Source organism: Nycticebus coucang, chromosome 4 (genome assembly GCF_027406575.1).
Source record: "Nycticebus coucang isolate mNycCou1 chromosome 4, mNycCou1.pri, whole genome shotgun sequence".
NCBI lineage: Eukaryota > Metazoa > Chordata > Mammalia > Primates > Lorisidae > Nycticebus > Nycticebus coucang.
In genome coordinates this window covers 79209859-79224051 of record NC_069783.1, presented here as the reverse complement: position 1 = coordinate 79224051, position 14193 = coordinate 79209859, and the positions used below count along the sequence as shown (strand labels likewise).

The window sequence follows — 14193 nt, the reverse complement described above, 5'->3', positions numbered from 1 at the left end:
TATTAATTAGGGAGACTATGTCAGGCAGTTCCAATAACCCCTTTATCAGGAAAGTGCTGTTTGATGTTGTTTCCATAGATAAAGCATTCTTTCCCCAGAATGCTTCTATCAGACACTGACAAGACATTATTCAGGTGGCTCCAGATAAAGAGAAGGGAAAGGATGTGTGATATAAGCCACAGGGTGCCTAATGTTGCCCAAAGGAAAGTCTGACTGGCCTTCACAAGGCACTGGGTATGCTTTGAAGGTTCAACACATCCATGAAGTAAAATCAGCAAGCAGGCTGCTTGAGCCCAAAGTTCCAAGTCATAGCATGGGAGTAGGAACACACCAGATCCAAGGGGTGACACATCTGTACCTTTAGCTCCTCTCAAAAACAATGGTGGACAAACCATAGAAGCCGCTCACCCTTTTAGTCAAAAACCTCATGATCACAAATTAGGTTAGTAGAGGGTCTTCAAGAATTCCCTTCCCTATCCACCACCTCACCCACACACAAGGGTCTCTTATAATCAGATCTATAATTATGTCTAATGAATATTGGCGATTTCATTTCTACCTGTTATATAGAGACCTACGTAATCTACTGGGTGCGGGTGTGCCTTCTCTGTAAAGTATGAGGGTGGCCAGAATCCTGCTGATGGCCTTGACTAGTACCTTGCCCAGAACTTTCACATCTGACCTTGATTTTGCATATAGACTCTAGTCCTGGCTGTCACTTCCATTAACACTGCCTAGGTAGCTTCTCCTGAGATGGAGATTAATGTTTGATTATCTAAAACCAAGTCAAATGCAATTTTTCTTAATGATGCCACTGGTTTTTTTTTTTTCCCCCTTAGACATTATACAATTGTGATCTTTGAATTATGTACCAGCTTTACCTTATTTCTACACACCCAACTCTGTTTATCTTTTTTTGTTCCAACCCACTTCTCCCATCACTTTGAGCCCATCTTAGCCTTTTCTTCCCCACTATCCAGCTCTGCTATTCTCTGTCTCCTCCTGGCTATAGACCATATGGCTCCATCATGACTCAGTGGATCTGAGCCATTGCAATTGTGACAGAAGGTGACTACATCCCTAAATAAGTCCATGCTGTGGGATTTGTCCACATACCCCAGACTACTGTTCTAATTAGGCTATTCATTCCCCCTATTGTCTCTCCCATTCTTATGCATTTACAAATAGGTACATGGGAGAGGCAGCCTCTGAGGAAGCCCCCAGTCATCTCTCCCTGCTGGTATTCCTGTCTTTGTGTCTTCCCCTCAGCTGGAATGTGGTCTGGAACTAGTGACTCACCTCTAACCAACAGAATACGACAAAGAAGATGGGATGTCACTTCTGAGATTAGGTTATGAAAAGATGCTGGTGTCCATCTGGCTCGTCCTTTCTTGCTGTCTTGATTAATACATCTAGCGGGCCATGTTACCATTCCTGCTTAATTTAGCAATTGCACGTGGTCAGGGTTTCTAGTGTATTGACGAGTTCCAGGTAAATGTATAATTGACTCTTGGTATTTGATTTTATGTGACTTACTTAACCAATTTGAGATTCAGTTTACTTGGCGTAGAGCAGGAGTAATGATGGCCACCTTTCAGGGGTTACATAAATTTTAGAAAGAATATACTCAACAAATGTATTATTTAATTTGATATACAAATCTAAGCAGCAGTCTAGGCATTGTGAGTAGAGCAGCAAATAGCACAAATGTCTGGCTTGGAGGCACTTACGAAAAAGGGAGGCATGTAAGACGCTCAGCATGACACCCGGCACATAAGATTCATAATGAATGGTTCTTGGAGCTGTCTTCACACCAAGACTTTATACACTACCTGGCTATACAACATTTTCTTTGTTTACAGCAGGCAAAAATCACCGGGTATCTTCTGGACAGATCCTAGAGATATAGTCATATGACTTACAACAAAAAAAGGCAGGCCTTGTGGGAAACAGCACATCAATTAGTGCCAAATCTGAAAATTAGGACGATGATTAATCTTGAAAACTAAACTCCCCCAGTTTAATGCATTTGTCTCCCCCTAAGCAGACCCATATCATCCTTTTGACTAAGTCTTCCCTCAGGATGAGATTTGATAAATTCACTCCTAGAACAATTCTTTTTATCTTGATTGCCAAAGAAGATAGCGCTAAGCATTGTGTTCCTCTATGAACCTATCACTAGATTCATGAGGAAAGAATCTTTAAAAGATGTTACCAAAAATTTAGCAACATTCCAGAAACAAAGATAAGAAAAACCCAAACAATTTAAACCAGCTTGCCTTGCTCAAAGGAAACACTATTTCCAATAAGCTTCTAATATTCTCCTCCCTTCTCTCTCAAACTTATACTACTTTATATTAGTTGATTGAATTTAAATTTTTAATAAAGTAACCTCAAATGATTTTTTTTTTTTTTTGAGACAGAGTCACTCTGTTACCCCAGGCTAGAGTACAATGGCATCATTATTGTTCACAGCAACCTCAAGCTCCTGGGTTCAAGTGATCCTCCTGCCTTAGCCTCCTAAGCAAAACAATGCCCACCTAATTTTTCTGTTTTTAGTACAGATTGGGTCTCCTTACTGAGACTGCTCTTGAATTCCCAAGTTTAAGGGATCCTCCCACCTAAGCATCCCAGAATACTAGGATTTTACAGGTGTGAGCCACCATAAAATTATTTCTTTTAAATGTGATAGAGGCAGTATAGAAATAAAATTAGATGCTTTTTATTAATTTAAATCTTCCTTTGTCTAAACCAATGATACACTAGCTTTTGTGGTGCTCTCTCTTGATAGTTGTTCATCAGGTTAAAAAATGTTGAGCATTAGAATCCTGGAGCTAGGACAAAAGTAACCAGCTTCACCTGCTCCCTATTCCCTCGTGGTCGCATGTCAGCTGTTTCCACCTCTGCAGATTAACATCACCATCGTCATCCAGGCCAGTCCCTAGTCTTGCATCCTGTGTGCATTCTCGGGCTTTCTCTCATCAGAGTCTGTCAGCTGCTCTCGCTGTGGGAGTTCCTGAAGGCTGCCATTTTCATAAACTCATGTTTGGAAAATTATAATGTATATTTCAAACACGAAAATCAAATTTAATTTCCAGAAGGCCATACATAACCCATGAGCTGAATTGTTCGATAAAAGATGAAAAAAGACTGCCTGAAAGGGAAAAAAAAAAAAAACCCTCTCTAAATTCCATTCACGATAACTACCCTGAGAGAATCAGGGAGCATCCATCTGCTCCTGTCTAGACACAAATTCCTTTCCCTGAGGAAATAAAATGCTTGCTTGGGAAGTTCTTATATTTTAAAAATAAGCATTGTAAAAATAATCACAAATGGTTTATAATTTAAGAAGAAAGGATGGTACATTTTATTCTGAAATATAAGGAGTGAATAAAGAATGGAACACGATGATGCCTTCTTTCGCTTATAGTGTTTGTCAAAACTTCACTTAATAAATACAGTTTAATTTGGCATCGGGAAGGTTTAAATGCTTAGATTACATTAAGATGTAGTAAAGCGCTTGCGAAGAATTTATTGCTCATGATTTAAAAGGTGCTAATCCTAATCATGATGTATATAATTTTAAAAATTATATATATAATAATCCCTCCCCCTCAATAAGGCACCGTGTCATTACATTTTTTAATACACTTTGAATATCTTTTGTAGAGGGAGGGTCTTGCTAGGTCACCTAGGCCGGAAGCCATCCTCCAGCTTTAGTCCCCCAAAGTACTGGAATTACATGCATGAGCCACTGTGCCCAGCCTAAAGTATCATCAACTCTAATCAAGGCTAGAGGGAATGAAGAGGTGGTCTCAGATCTCAAGAGTTAAAAAATTAAGGAAAAGACAATATATACCCACATGCCTCCCAGGTAGAAAGATGGGCAGAGAACAGACCATAGGAAAACAAACTTTGAGCTAGGCAATAAATTTAAAAAATGGATAAATACAAAGTGTGAAAATAGGGCAGTACACAGTAGGTGCCAAATGAGTGACAGAGATAACGAGAATATGGTGGGCTTGACTGGTGTGGTTAGAGAGAGTCTGTCACTGACAAGGAAGAAATGGGCTAGTGCTAGAGATAGGTAAAACGTACAAAGGCCAACCAGGCAGAGGTGTCATTTGGGGGTCACTCTGCATTTGTTCACCTGTTCCCTCAGGCCCTCCAACCACACACAAAGCTTCCCCTCTATCCTCATCACCACTATTCCTGCAGTATAGCAACGATGCCCCACATGTACTTATAAATAAGTGACTGCCAGCATGTTCTTCCTATGATTCAAATACCAGTCATTGAGATGGCAGCTTCCGTTCTGTTAGGCAATGTGAGTTAGGGACCTCAGTGCTGCCTCAGTTGTACACAATATATTTGGGCCACCAATTCCAGTGGACACCAGCTCTGACCCTACCAAAGTATGCAGCTGCCTGCCCCACCCTGCCCATACACCTGCCCAGGACCACTACCAGAGATGCTGGGCACAGATGTCCTTAAACACCAAAGTCCTTTCTAGATCCCAGGATTCTGAATCCATGCAGAACTTAAGATTCACATCTCTTTGCTTGGTTTTACTTTGACAAAAAGACACCATAGAAGTCCCATTTTCTTTCATCATGGCACCCAAGATTAATATCACATAAACTTGTAATAATTGCAAATCTCTCTAAGTCCACACCACCCTATCTCCACTTCAATGTTAGAAGCTTTATGGTCAGGATAAAATTGTGTATGCTACTTTCTCTTAAGTTATATTTTTCTTTTTTTTTTTTGTCTTTTTGAAAATGAATGGAACATATTGTACATATTTTTCCAACTTTTTTTAACCTAACAATATATCTGGAGATTATACAGTGAGTTAGTCCCCATTCAATTTAACCTACATAGTGATCCATTGTGTGACTGCACCATAATTTAATCAACCAGTACCCTAGGGCTAGATATTTATGTTTTTCCAGTCTATGATCTTGTAATAATCTTATACTAGCAAAAAAAAAAATAAAAAATAAAAACACATATGCATATCTGAACAGATCTTTTTAAAAAATAAAATTACTTTCCAAATGGTAAATAATGTTTCTTTTCAGAGAGAATATCAAATTTCTTCCATTTTACACATCTACCAAAATATGAGACTATATATTATATTACTTCATTCTTGATAATAGAATATGTTGTAGAACTCTGGATTTTTTGTCATTCTGGTGGGTAATGATTTGTCAGTGTAATTTTGAATTTGACTTTATCTTATGAAAACAGTCAAGCAGCTTCTCATTTGGTGAAGAACCATTTACATTTCCATACTGGGGCGGCGCCTGTGGCTCAAGGAGTAGGGCGCCGGTCCCATATGCCAGAGGTGGCGGGTTCAAACCTAGCCCTGGCCAAAAACCACAAAAAATAAAATAAAATAAAAAATAAATAAATAAATACATTTCCATACTGAAAACTATATGGTTAAAGTTGTGTATTCTGAGTGGTTCTTGAGCCTCTCGTGCAGATAGAGCAGGGCCAGTCTGGACTATAGAATGTGTCATTCACAAACAAGCTAGTGCAGAGAAAATATTTTCTTGTGTCTGTACGGTCAGGGCTTTCTGAGCAAAAGTTACTGGTAGCCTGGTTCAGAGGATGACTCAATAGCAGTCCAAAAATAGTGAAATAACCTGGAGAGAGCTTCACAGGCTTCTCTCCACAGAGATACGTTTACATTTTAAAGGAGGATAAAACTAAGAGCCACACATTTGTATTCCAAAAGGTTACTTCTTCCTGGGTTACTTGTTTGCATTAAAGAGAAAGGGTCTCTCTCCTTCCCTACCGAGAGGAGGGGTTCCATGAGCACTAATTCCTACATGAGCTCCCAGGTTCAAAATCTTGTGGTTTCTCACCTGGAGAATGGCCCTCTTCTGTACCTGCAGAATTCACCTGCCCTCATCACGTTGCTCTGAGAGGGAGGATGGAGCATAGAGATCTGGTGGTTACTGATGTAGGTAATAAGTTCGTTCTCTGAGCCAGAAACCTTGCATTGCTTTTAGGATAAAATATACATATCAAAAACTTATTAGGTCCCCTCATTACCTAGAATATGTAAGTATCAATCTTATAAAAAGGTATGAGATAAAGTACACATTGTCTATTTAAGGGCTACTAAGTGAGATGTCCTTGTCATTCTTCTCACACCTGTGACTACTTCCCACCACCATGAATACTACAACCACTGCCATTTCCTCCACATCTTCATTGTTTTGATTCTTCAAAAAGAAATACTTTACACTGATAATATTATATTAAAATATGTTTAAAATAAGATGTCTAGGCTGAACAATCTTGGTCATTATAGATTCTATCAAAATTAATTAGTCTTATAATTTAAATTTAGGGTCTGCCATGAGTAATAGCTTTCACTGTGGATAGCTCTTCTTATCTATAATGCCTAAATCTTACCTGTCTCTTCTTCCCTGCAACATCCAGCCATAGGGATAAGGTCACCTGACACTGTCCAATCATAAAACTCCGTTCTGCTAGAAACAGAAACCTGTCCAAGTAAAGGAAGCACACTCCAAACAGCTAATCTGATTGCTTTCCTCCCTGCTTTCTGTATATCAAAGGAAAACAATCTATTAATCCTGGAATCTTGAGCTGTGAGCCCAAGCCTATTGGTGGACAAATTCTCTACTAAATTAATAATAATGATTATAAAATGTCTTAACTTTTTGTATTTAATCAGTGCATACTTATAAAATGCTAATTATATACAGCACCATTTTTAGGCTCTTACAGAAACATTTGCCACAAGGAACTGACAATCCAGTTGTAAGCACAGCCATTTACACTGCGAGGGCATTCTAAAGGTCAAGACTCATAGAATCTTCTGTTTTCTCCAACAGAACTTGGACTAGATCGTAAAGTCCAAGAAACAGACATGAAGGATGAGGAGAAGATGGATATGTATAGCCTAGGAATGGGGGAGCAGAGGGTTTACCTAGAAGATTCATGGGCAAGGATCGTCCATGTGGAGCACAGTCACCGGGGAGGAAGAAACAGTGATGCATACATTACATCTTTCAAAATATTGACCATTCTCAAATGACAAAACTTTCAGGAATGCAGTGGAATCTGAGTCCCAGAGGCGTCACTTAAATTGTGTGAGGTCACAGTTTGTTGGCACCCATGGAGTAATTGTGTTCTTCTGATTCCTAACCTGGGTGTGTTCCATTGCATTGCACTGGCCTAATGTACCCTTCAATAGAATTTCAGTCTGGATGCTTTACATTTTGATCCTCTTACATTTTCTGGATAAAACATATAGAGATGATATATAAAGCTTCTCTTCTTACAAAATTTTAGGTTACAGAGCATAGAAGTAAAAATTGTACATTGGTTTGGCCCACATATTCTCCAAAATAATGGAATTTTAATCTCTGCATATAGAGTGCACAACAACATAGAACTTTCGTTTAAATATGCTTTTTCTTTTTTTATGGCAAGGGATCAAGTGGTCTATGGTGTCCCTGCCTGCCCCACACTGCGAAAGAAGGAATGTCTGGCAGGATCTCAAAGCTCTCTCAACCTTATGTTCACGTTGCCACAAACTTGTATTAGCTATCAAATTTACAAAAATGACATTTCAATATAAATTGTTCAGTGAAGAAGGAGCTACTCTGTGTATACCTAAATATGACATCACACAAAGTACTCCTGCCTTCCTCAGCCTTCTGCAGCAACCTGACTTTGTAAATGAGGTGTAGGAGGATGGGTCTCCTCAAGGGTGCGCTTACCACCAATCTGTTGGCCATCTGCTATAATTCAGGTTTTATTGAAGAGCCCATCAAATATGCCATATAAGTATTTAATGGGTCTGCTGTAGGTCCAATTTATTGTGTTTCCATCAACCTATATTAGTTTTATAAAAAAAATAGGTAATTTTTTATATAATGCTGCTCTATAATCTCAGAATACTAATAATCTGCAAAATTTTCCTCAATTTAACTCAGCATTCCTATCAAGATGAAAAGTGTTCTTATGCAAAGCACTGTCTTTCCTGGGGGGGGGGGGGGGATTCATGGAAAATAAACCACAGATGGTTTTGGCAGTCTTTGGATACCTCTCAATTTCATAGCCCCTCAGCAGAGCAACCCCCAACCTGGTAGCCAGTCACATGTCAAAATGGGGGCTGGCCTATGTTTGCTAACACTGTCAGCAGCAACATCTGATTTAGTTGAGGCTTTCTGAGCATTTTGACCTTTCACAGATCTTTCTTTATAATGTACCTCCAACAGCATTCCCTTCAGTACATGTAAAATGGAATACGTAGGCTCTACTTGCCGTGTTCAAACTGGTCTCTATTGGGAGAATTTTTTGCCTTAGGGCAGTGAAGCTCAGTGGGTATTATTTTGCCCAACCCATCCCACCCTCCCCCCACCAAGGAGATCCTGCAATGTCTAAAGACATTTTTGGTTATCACAACTCGGTGCGAGAGAGGGAAGACATACTACACACATCTAGTGAAGGAAGGCAGGGATGCTGCTAAGTGTCCTATAGTGGACAGTACAGCCCTACCCCTCTTCCCCAATAAAGAAACACTCAGACCAAAGTGTCAATGGGCAGAGTTGAGAGCCTCTGGCTTAGGATCTCGAATCTAACCACTCGTTTTGGGGGAGTGAGGGGAGAATTGGGCAGAACCTAGTAGGTAAGGCAAGACAAAAAAAAAAAAAAAAAGTACACACACGCACACCACACAAGGCATTTTTGTTTCCTTTTTCCTTATATTTCCTCTTGGCATCCTCCTGTTCTTGCTCACTGCCCCTCTGTTAACACCCCAGAAAAAAATGTATCAGGAGAACATTCAGTAGATTCTCATATAGAAAAGGAACTGATTCAATATGGCTCTAATATATGTATGTATTTGTTTTTATCAGAAAAGCTTTGCCCCCAAAACAGATTTGAGAACCAATGAAATGCAAAGAAGTCTTTATTTTGAGGATGTATACCTTCTTAGCACAGCCCAGTGCTGACACTTGGACCAATTCCTTTTAGACAATATACATAGCAAACAAAACTGTGCAATCATAATCACTGAACTGATCTGTGGTCTTTCTCAAACTCCATATGTCCAGTCTGTGGAAGAACATTTTCCAGCAATTCAAATTAGCAATCAGTGAGTTAACAGCTAAAATTTTTTCTTTCATTTCTTTGGGAACTTCTTTAGTTATTCATAAAAAACATTGTTCCTATTTTTAAAAAGAGTACAGTCTCTAAATTCCTTTACTTAAATCAGTGGTCTTCCTAATGCCTCCTAATGCCACGACCCTTTAACACAGTTCCTCATGTTGTGGTGACCCCCCAAACATAAAATTATTTTTGTTGCTATTTCATAACTGTAATTTTGCTACTATTATGAATCATAATGTAAATATGTGATGTGCAGGATATATTTTCATTGTTACAAAGGGGTTGCGACTTACAGGTTGAGAACCACTGGCTTCGATGTTTAACAATGCTTATGTTTGCTATGAGCTCTCAACTAAGCCCAAGAATATAGTAGTTCAACACTTACAGATAAATTAATTTTGTAGCCTTGCTTTTGACATTTTTGTCCCCACTAAGGGCCTGGATGAACCCAGGAAAGGCGGCCACATCTACTCCATCAACAGATGGAATAAAATAAGAGTTGGACCATCAATGCTGCCCCTGGAAGATCTTGGCCAAAAGGGAGAATTGCGAACTAAAATCTTAAGGCTCCCCCAACAGCTTACTGACTATACCCGCACTTGGCCAAGAGAATACCCATCCCTTCTTGGAGATATCCTTTGTAGCTCATTAATAGGCCTAAAGCTATGGCTCACAAACCTGCAGTCACTCAATTTAACAAATGTATGCCCGGTAGTTTGTGTCTAATTAACATACCCTTATCTCAACTCAAGCATTCTTTTCTGCTGACTTCTGGTCTATTAGACAAAGCCTAACTCTTTCAGCCAATTGTCAACCAAAGAATCTTTAAACCCATTTATAATCTGTACATTCCTCCTTTGAAGTATCCTACCTTTTAAGGCCAAACCAATGTATGCCTTCTATGTATTGATTTATGACTTTACTGTAATTTCTGTTTCCCTGAAATGAATAAAATCAAACTATACCCAGGCTGGGTGTATTGACTCATGCCTGTAAACCTAGCACTCTGGGAGGCTGAGGCAGGTAGACTGCCTGAGTTAACAAGTTTGAGACCAGCCTGAGCCAGAGCAAGACCTCGTCTCTAAAAAATAGTTGGGTGTTGTGGTAGGCATGTAGCTAGAGAATCACTTAGGCCCAAGAGTTTGAGGTTGCTGTGAGCTGGCACTCTACCAAGAGTGACAGAGTAAGACTTTGTCTCAAAAAAAAAAAAAAAAAAAAAAATTCAAACTATAACCCAACCACAGTGAGTCCACTTGCTCAAGGCTTCTTGGGTACAACTTGGGCCCAAGGTCCTCAAATTTAGCTTAGAATAAACCCAAGGAAGAAAGGGAGGTGGGAGGGAGGTAGACATGGAGGGAAGGAAGAGCAATTGCAGACAGAAAAGAACTATATTCTAGTTCTTAGCCCACTGACATCCACTTTTCCTTGACATATATTCCTAATATTTTCTACTTCAGTTGTATATTAACTGTCTCTTCTAATCTCTACCTGGTTACTTTTCTAGTTATCTTTAATGGATTCAGAAAAACAGAATCTAAATGTCTTGCTCATCTACTCTGCTCAAATAAGAATTGGATTTGGGCATCAAAATAAGGAAGGTACCTTTAGTTAAGTCTCTAGAGTGCCCAATAACCATGCATGGAAGAGCTGAGAGATTTTTAAAAGCTTCTGAATCAGTAAGACCAAAATCTTAATTAATAACAACAATCCAGGGTGGATGACTATTTCATTGATTTTTTTTTTTTTTTTTTTAGCAGAAAAATCAACCAGAGAGCTATTTCAGAACTTTGGGTGAAAATTACGTTAAAATATTTTGATAAATTAAGCAACTATCATTGCCTTTAGATTCTGACCCAGTGGATACCACTTCTATTATTAAAGCAGCCAGGATACAATTAAAAAAAAAGGCATCTTTTGAACAGTGCCTCACTTCATGGGAACAAAGTCCCCTCTGTCCATATTTGTGGCCACCCCAATTGCTTGCATCACAGCCTGAGCTCTACCTCCTGTCAGAAACCCCCCCAACCCACCCCTGGTTAGTGGAAAAGTGTCTTCCATGAAACTGGTCCCCGGTACCAAAAAGGTTGGGGACCACTAGGCCAGCAGATGAGAACCACAAAATGAGAGATGGTCTTCAAAGTCAAAACAAAAAAATCCTTAATTTGGAGAGTAACATCCTTTTTCTAACTCTCCCAAGTGAGTGAGGGAAGGATTGAATACCTTGCTTTGTTACTCTATTGAACACAACAGCCAAACCTGCTTGAACAACTTCAACAACAGGAACTGTTGAATCTCAGCTAGTTAAAATGCAGATATATCTTATTGTTGTTGTTGTTCTAATAAGTCTGTAAGGAGCCACAATCTCTAGATGTTGATACTATACTATTCCTTTTCTGCTTATATTTCAGACAGAATGACCAATGCTTGTGTTTGTAAGTGGGCTTTTTTTTTGGTATTCCAGGCTAACAAATATCTACAGAAGTCTTTGTAAATAATCGTTTCCCTGTAGAAAGAAACATGGAACACTGCTACATCTGACCTTTCAGAGACATCTATTTTTAAAATGCCTAGTGGTATTCAAAGTTCACATGCAAGCCCAAGAAGGCCCCTGTTAGGGGCTGAGGAGAGAGGCATTTCTGTGCATACACACAACCCAATTCATTACTCATTAATAAGCCCATCTAACAGGGACTTAAATTCTTTTTCTATCCTAGTCTTCTCTCATTCCCTTAACTATTTTTCTAGTATATATATACTAATATATAAGGCATAGAAATTAAGAAAGCATCTGAAGCCAAAAATATTCATTAAGAACAAAAACTACAAAAAATAAGCCAGTCTTTGACACACTCTTTAAAGTTGGGTATTCTTCTGTGAACTTGGAAGAAGTGTTTCTTCCATCCCAATGCACCTGAGAGCTCTGACAGGCTCCTAGAAGTAATCAGGTCTCCCTATAGTAGTGAATCCCCTTTGGGCGGCCACACACCCCTGGAGGAGGACACATAAAGCTCTCCTAGAAGGAAAGGGAATATGCTAAAGTCTAATTCTTTTTCAGCACTCACCATCTTCTTTCTTTGACCACTTCATATCCACAAACTACTGAGAACGTGTATGCCTTCTACTGGCTGTACACAATTCCTTGCAAGCAACGCACAGAGCCACGGCCTTTGATGTTCCAGATTATAAGTTCCTATTACATCTGTACTACTTTGTAACCTTATGACCTCACCCTATCTCTTAGCTGATTTAAATCTCTATTTTCTCATCTGTAATTCGAGATAATACAAATTTCTTTACCTACTTCATAAAGTTCTTGTGAGAATCAAATATTATATGAAAACTATAAATATATACATGAAAATCAATAAAATTGTTCTCCTAAAGTTATTCAAATTAAAACTCAAAACACAAAGAACTTTACCTATTCCACCCCTTCCATGATTATGTGCAATTTAGAAGGACTATAGAAAATGAGGAAACAGCTCTACTTAAATATGGAAATTAATCATGGCATTATTAATCATGGAAATTAATCATAGCTACATTAACATGGTAGCCAGATCTAACGTCCATGCTTACCTGTCTCAGAAAGCAATTTTGTAGCTTCCAGCACTTTCTCAGTATAAACTCCAGCTTCATAGTTCTCCATCTCTGCATTAATGATGTGTATGACTCGAGCTGCCCGGCCCCTGATGGCTCCCGCGGTCCGATCCAGAGTGTCCACGTCACCCTCTTGGAGGGCGATCACACACTTGTTCACATCCTCCAAGATATGATTCTCTATGGGAAGGACATACATACATTTAGATAACTTTATATCACTCAGAACTTAACTAACCTAACATTGATTCACCAACTATCACGAGCCCTTGCCTTGGTCATCTCCATACATGCCTAATAACATTGAAATGATATTTAAAAGATTTAGTTTATAATTAGGCCAGTGATTCTCAAACCTGAGCCTTAACTAGAGGGTTTGTAGCATCAGACAGATTGCTCGGAGCCACTCCTAGTTCCCGATTCAGTAGGTCTGGATTGGGGCCCAAGAAACTGAGTTGCTACCAAGTTCTCAGGTGATGCTAACACTACTGGTTTGGGACCACACTTTGAGGACCACTGACTTAAAGAATGTCCTTTCCTCTGTTTAAAAATTTGAGACTTAAATCATGAGAGGGTCTTCTGGGAGTTCTTGTGACAGCCACCATGAAGTCAGTCTGAAGTAAAACCATGTCTAAACATTACCATAGTCAAAGCTTTGGGTGCGTATTTGTTTAATCATGTTTTTATTAAGCAAACATTTAAGGGAAAGTACAGAACAATTATCACCCAGTTAGTCTGGACAAGTCATGTCATACAATAGGAAAACTGGTCAGGTAAACAGGGTCACAGAATTTCCCATAATTAAAACACAATCTGGTCTTAGAGCTGATTCCCTAGATTAGAATCACAGTCAGAATTATTCTCATGTCACTGCCCAAAGCAGAAAGCAAGCAGGCAGGAGGGGAGGACCTTCTTTCTTCCTGACAGAGAACAGGATCTGGGCCCTTTGGTTCACCAAGTGCCCAATTTAGTATTTCTCACTCACATACAACATGGGCTCTATCTCTAATTACACTCTTTGAACATTCTTCATAAGCAGAATTCTCAGGAAAGAGTAAAAAGTTTAGTGCTCTATGGAAAGAAGAACAAAACAACCTTAAATTACAGAAATAGTAATGGACTCAATGTTCATGCCCCACCCTAAAATTTATATTGTGAAATCCTAATTCCCAAAGCGATGGTATTGAAAGGTAGAGATTTGGGGAAATAATTAGGTTGTGAGAACAGAACTATTTTTCTTTAACTTTTAAAAAACAGCTTTATTGGAATATAACTCACATACTACCCAATTCATCCAGTCACAGTTTAAAATTCAGTGAGTTTTAATACGCTCACAGAGGTGTACAGCCATAATCACAATTAACCATAGGATATTTTATCATCCCCGATGAATGAGATTAGCACCTTTATAAAAGAGAAGCTATAGATCCC

General features: G+C 39.0%; 1 protein-coding gene across 3 annotated transcripts in view; it reads right to left on the bottom strand.

Moving 5' to 3' along the window:
- The window catches only part of CTNNA2 (catenin alpha 2), a 1130561-nt gene that overhangs the window by 76654 nt on the left and 1039714 nt on the right, over nt 1-14193 (bottom strand). For all 3 annotated transcript variants that reach the window (XM_053588738.1, XM_053588740.1, XM_053588739.1), the window contains exon 12: nt 12742-12942. In XM_053588738.1, the coding sequence (XP_053444713.1) occupies nt 12742-12942 (201 nt within the window). The remainder of the gene's footprint in view (nt 1-12741; nt 12943-14193) is intronic.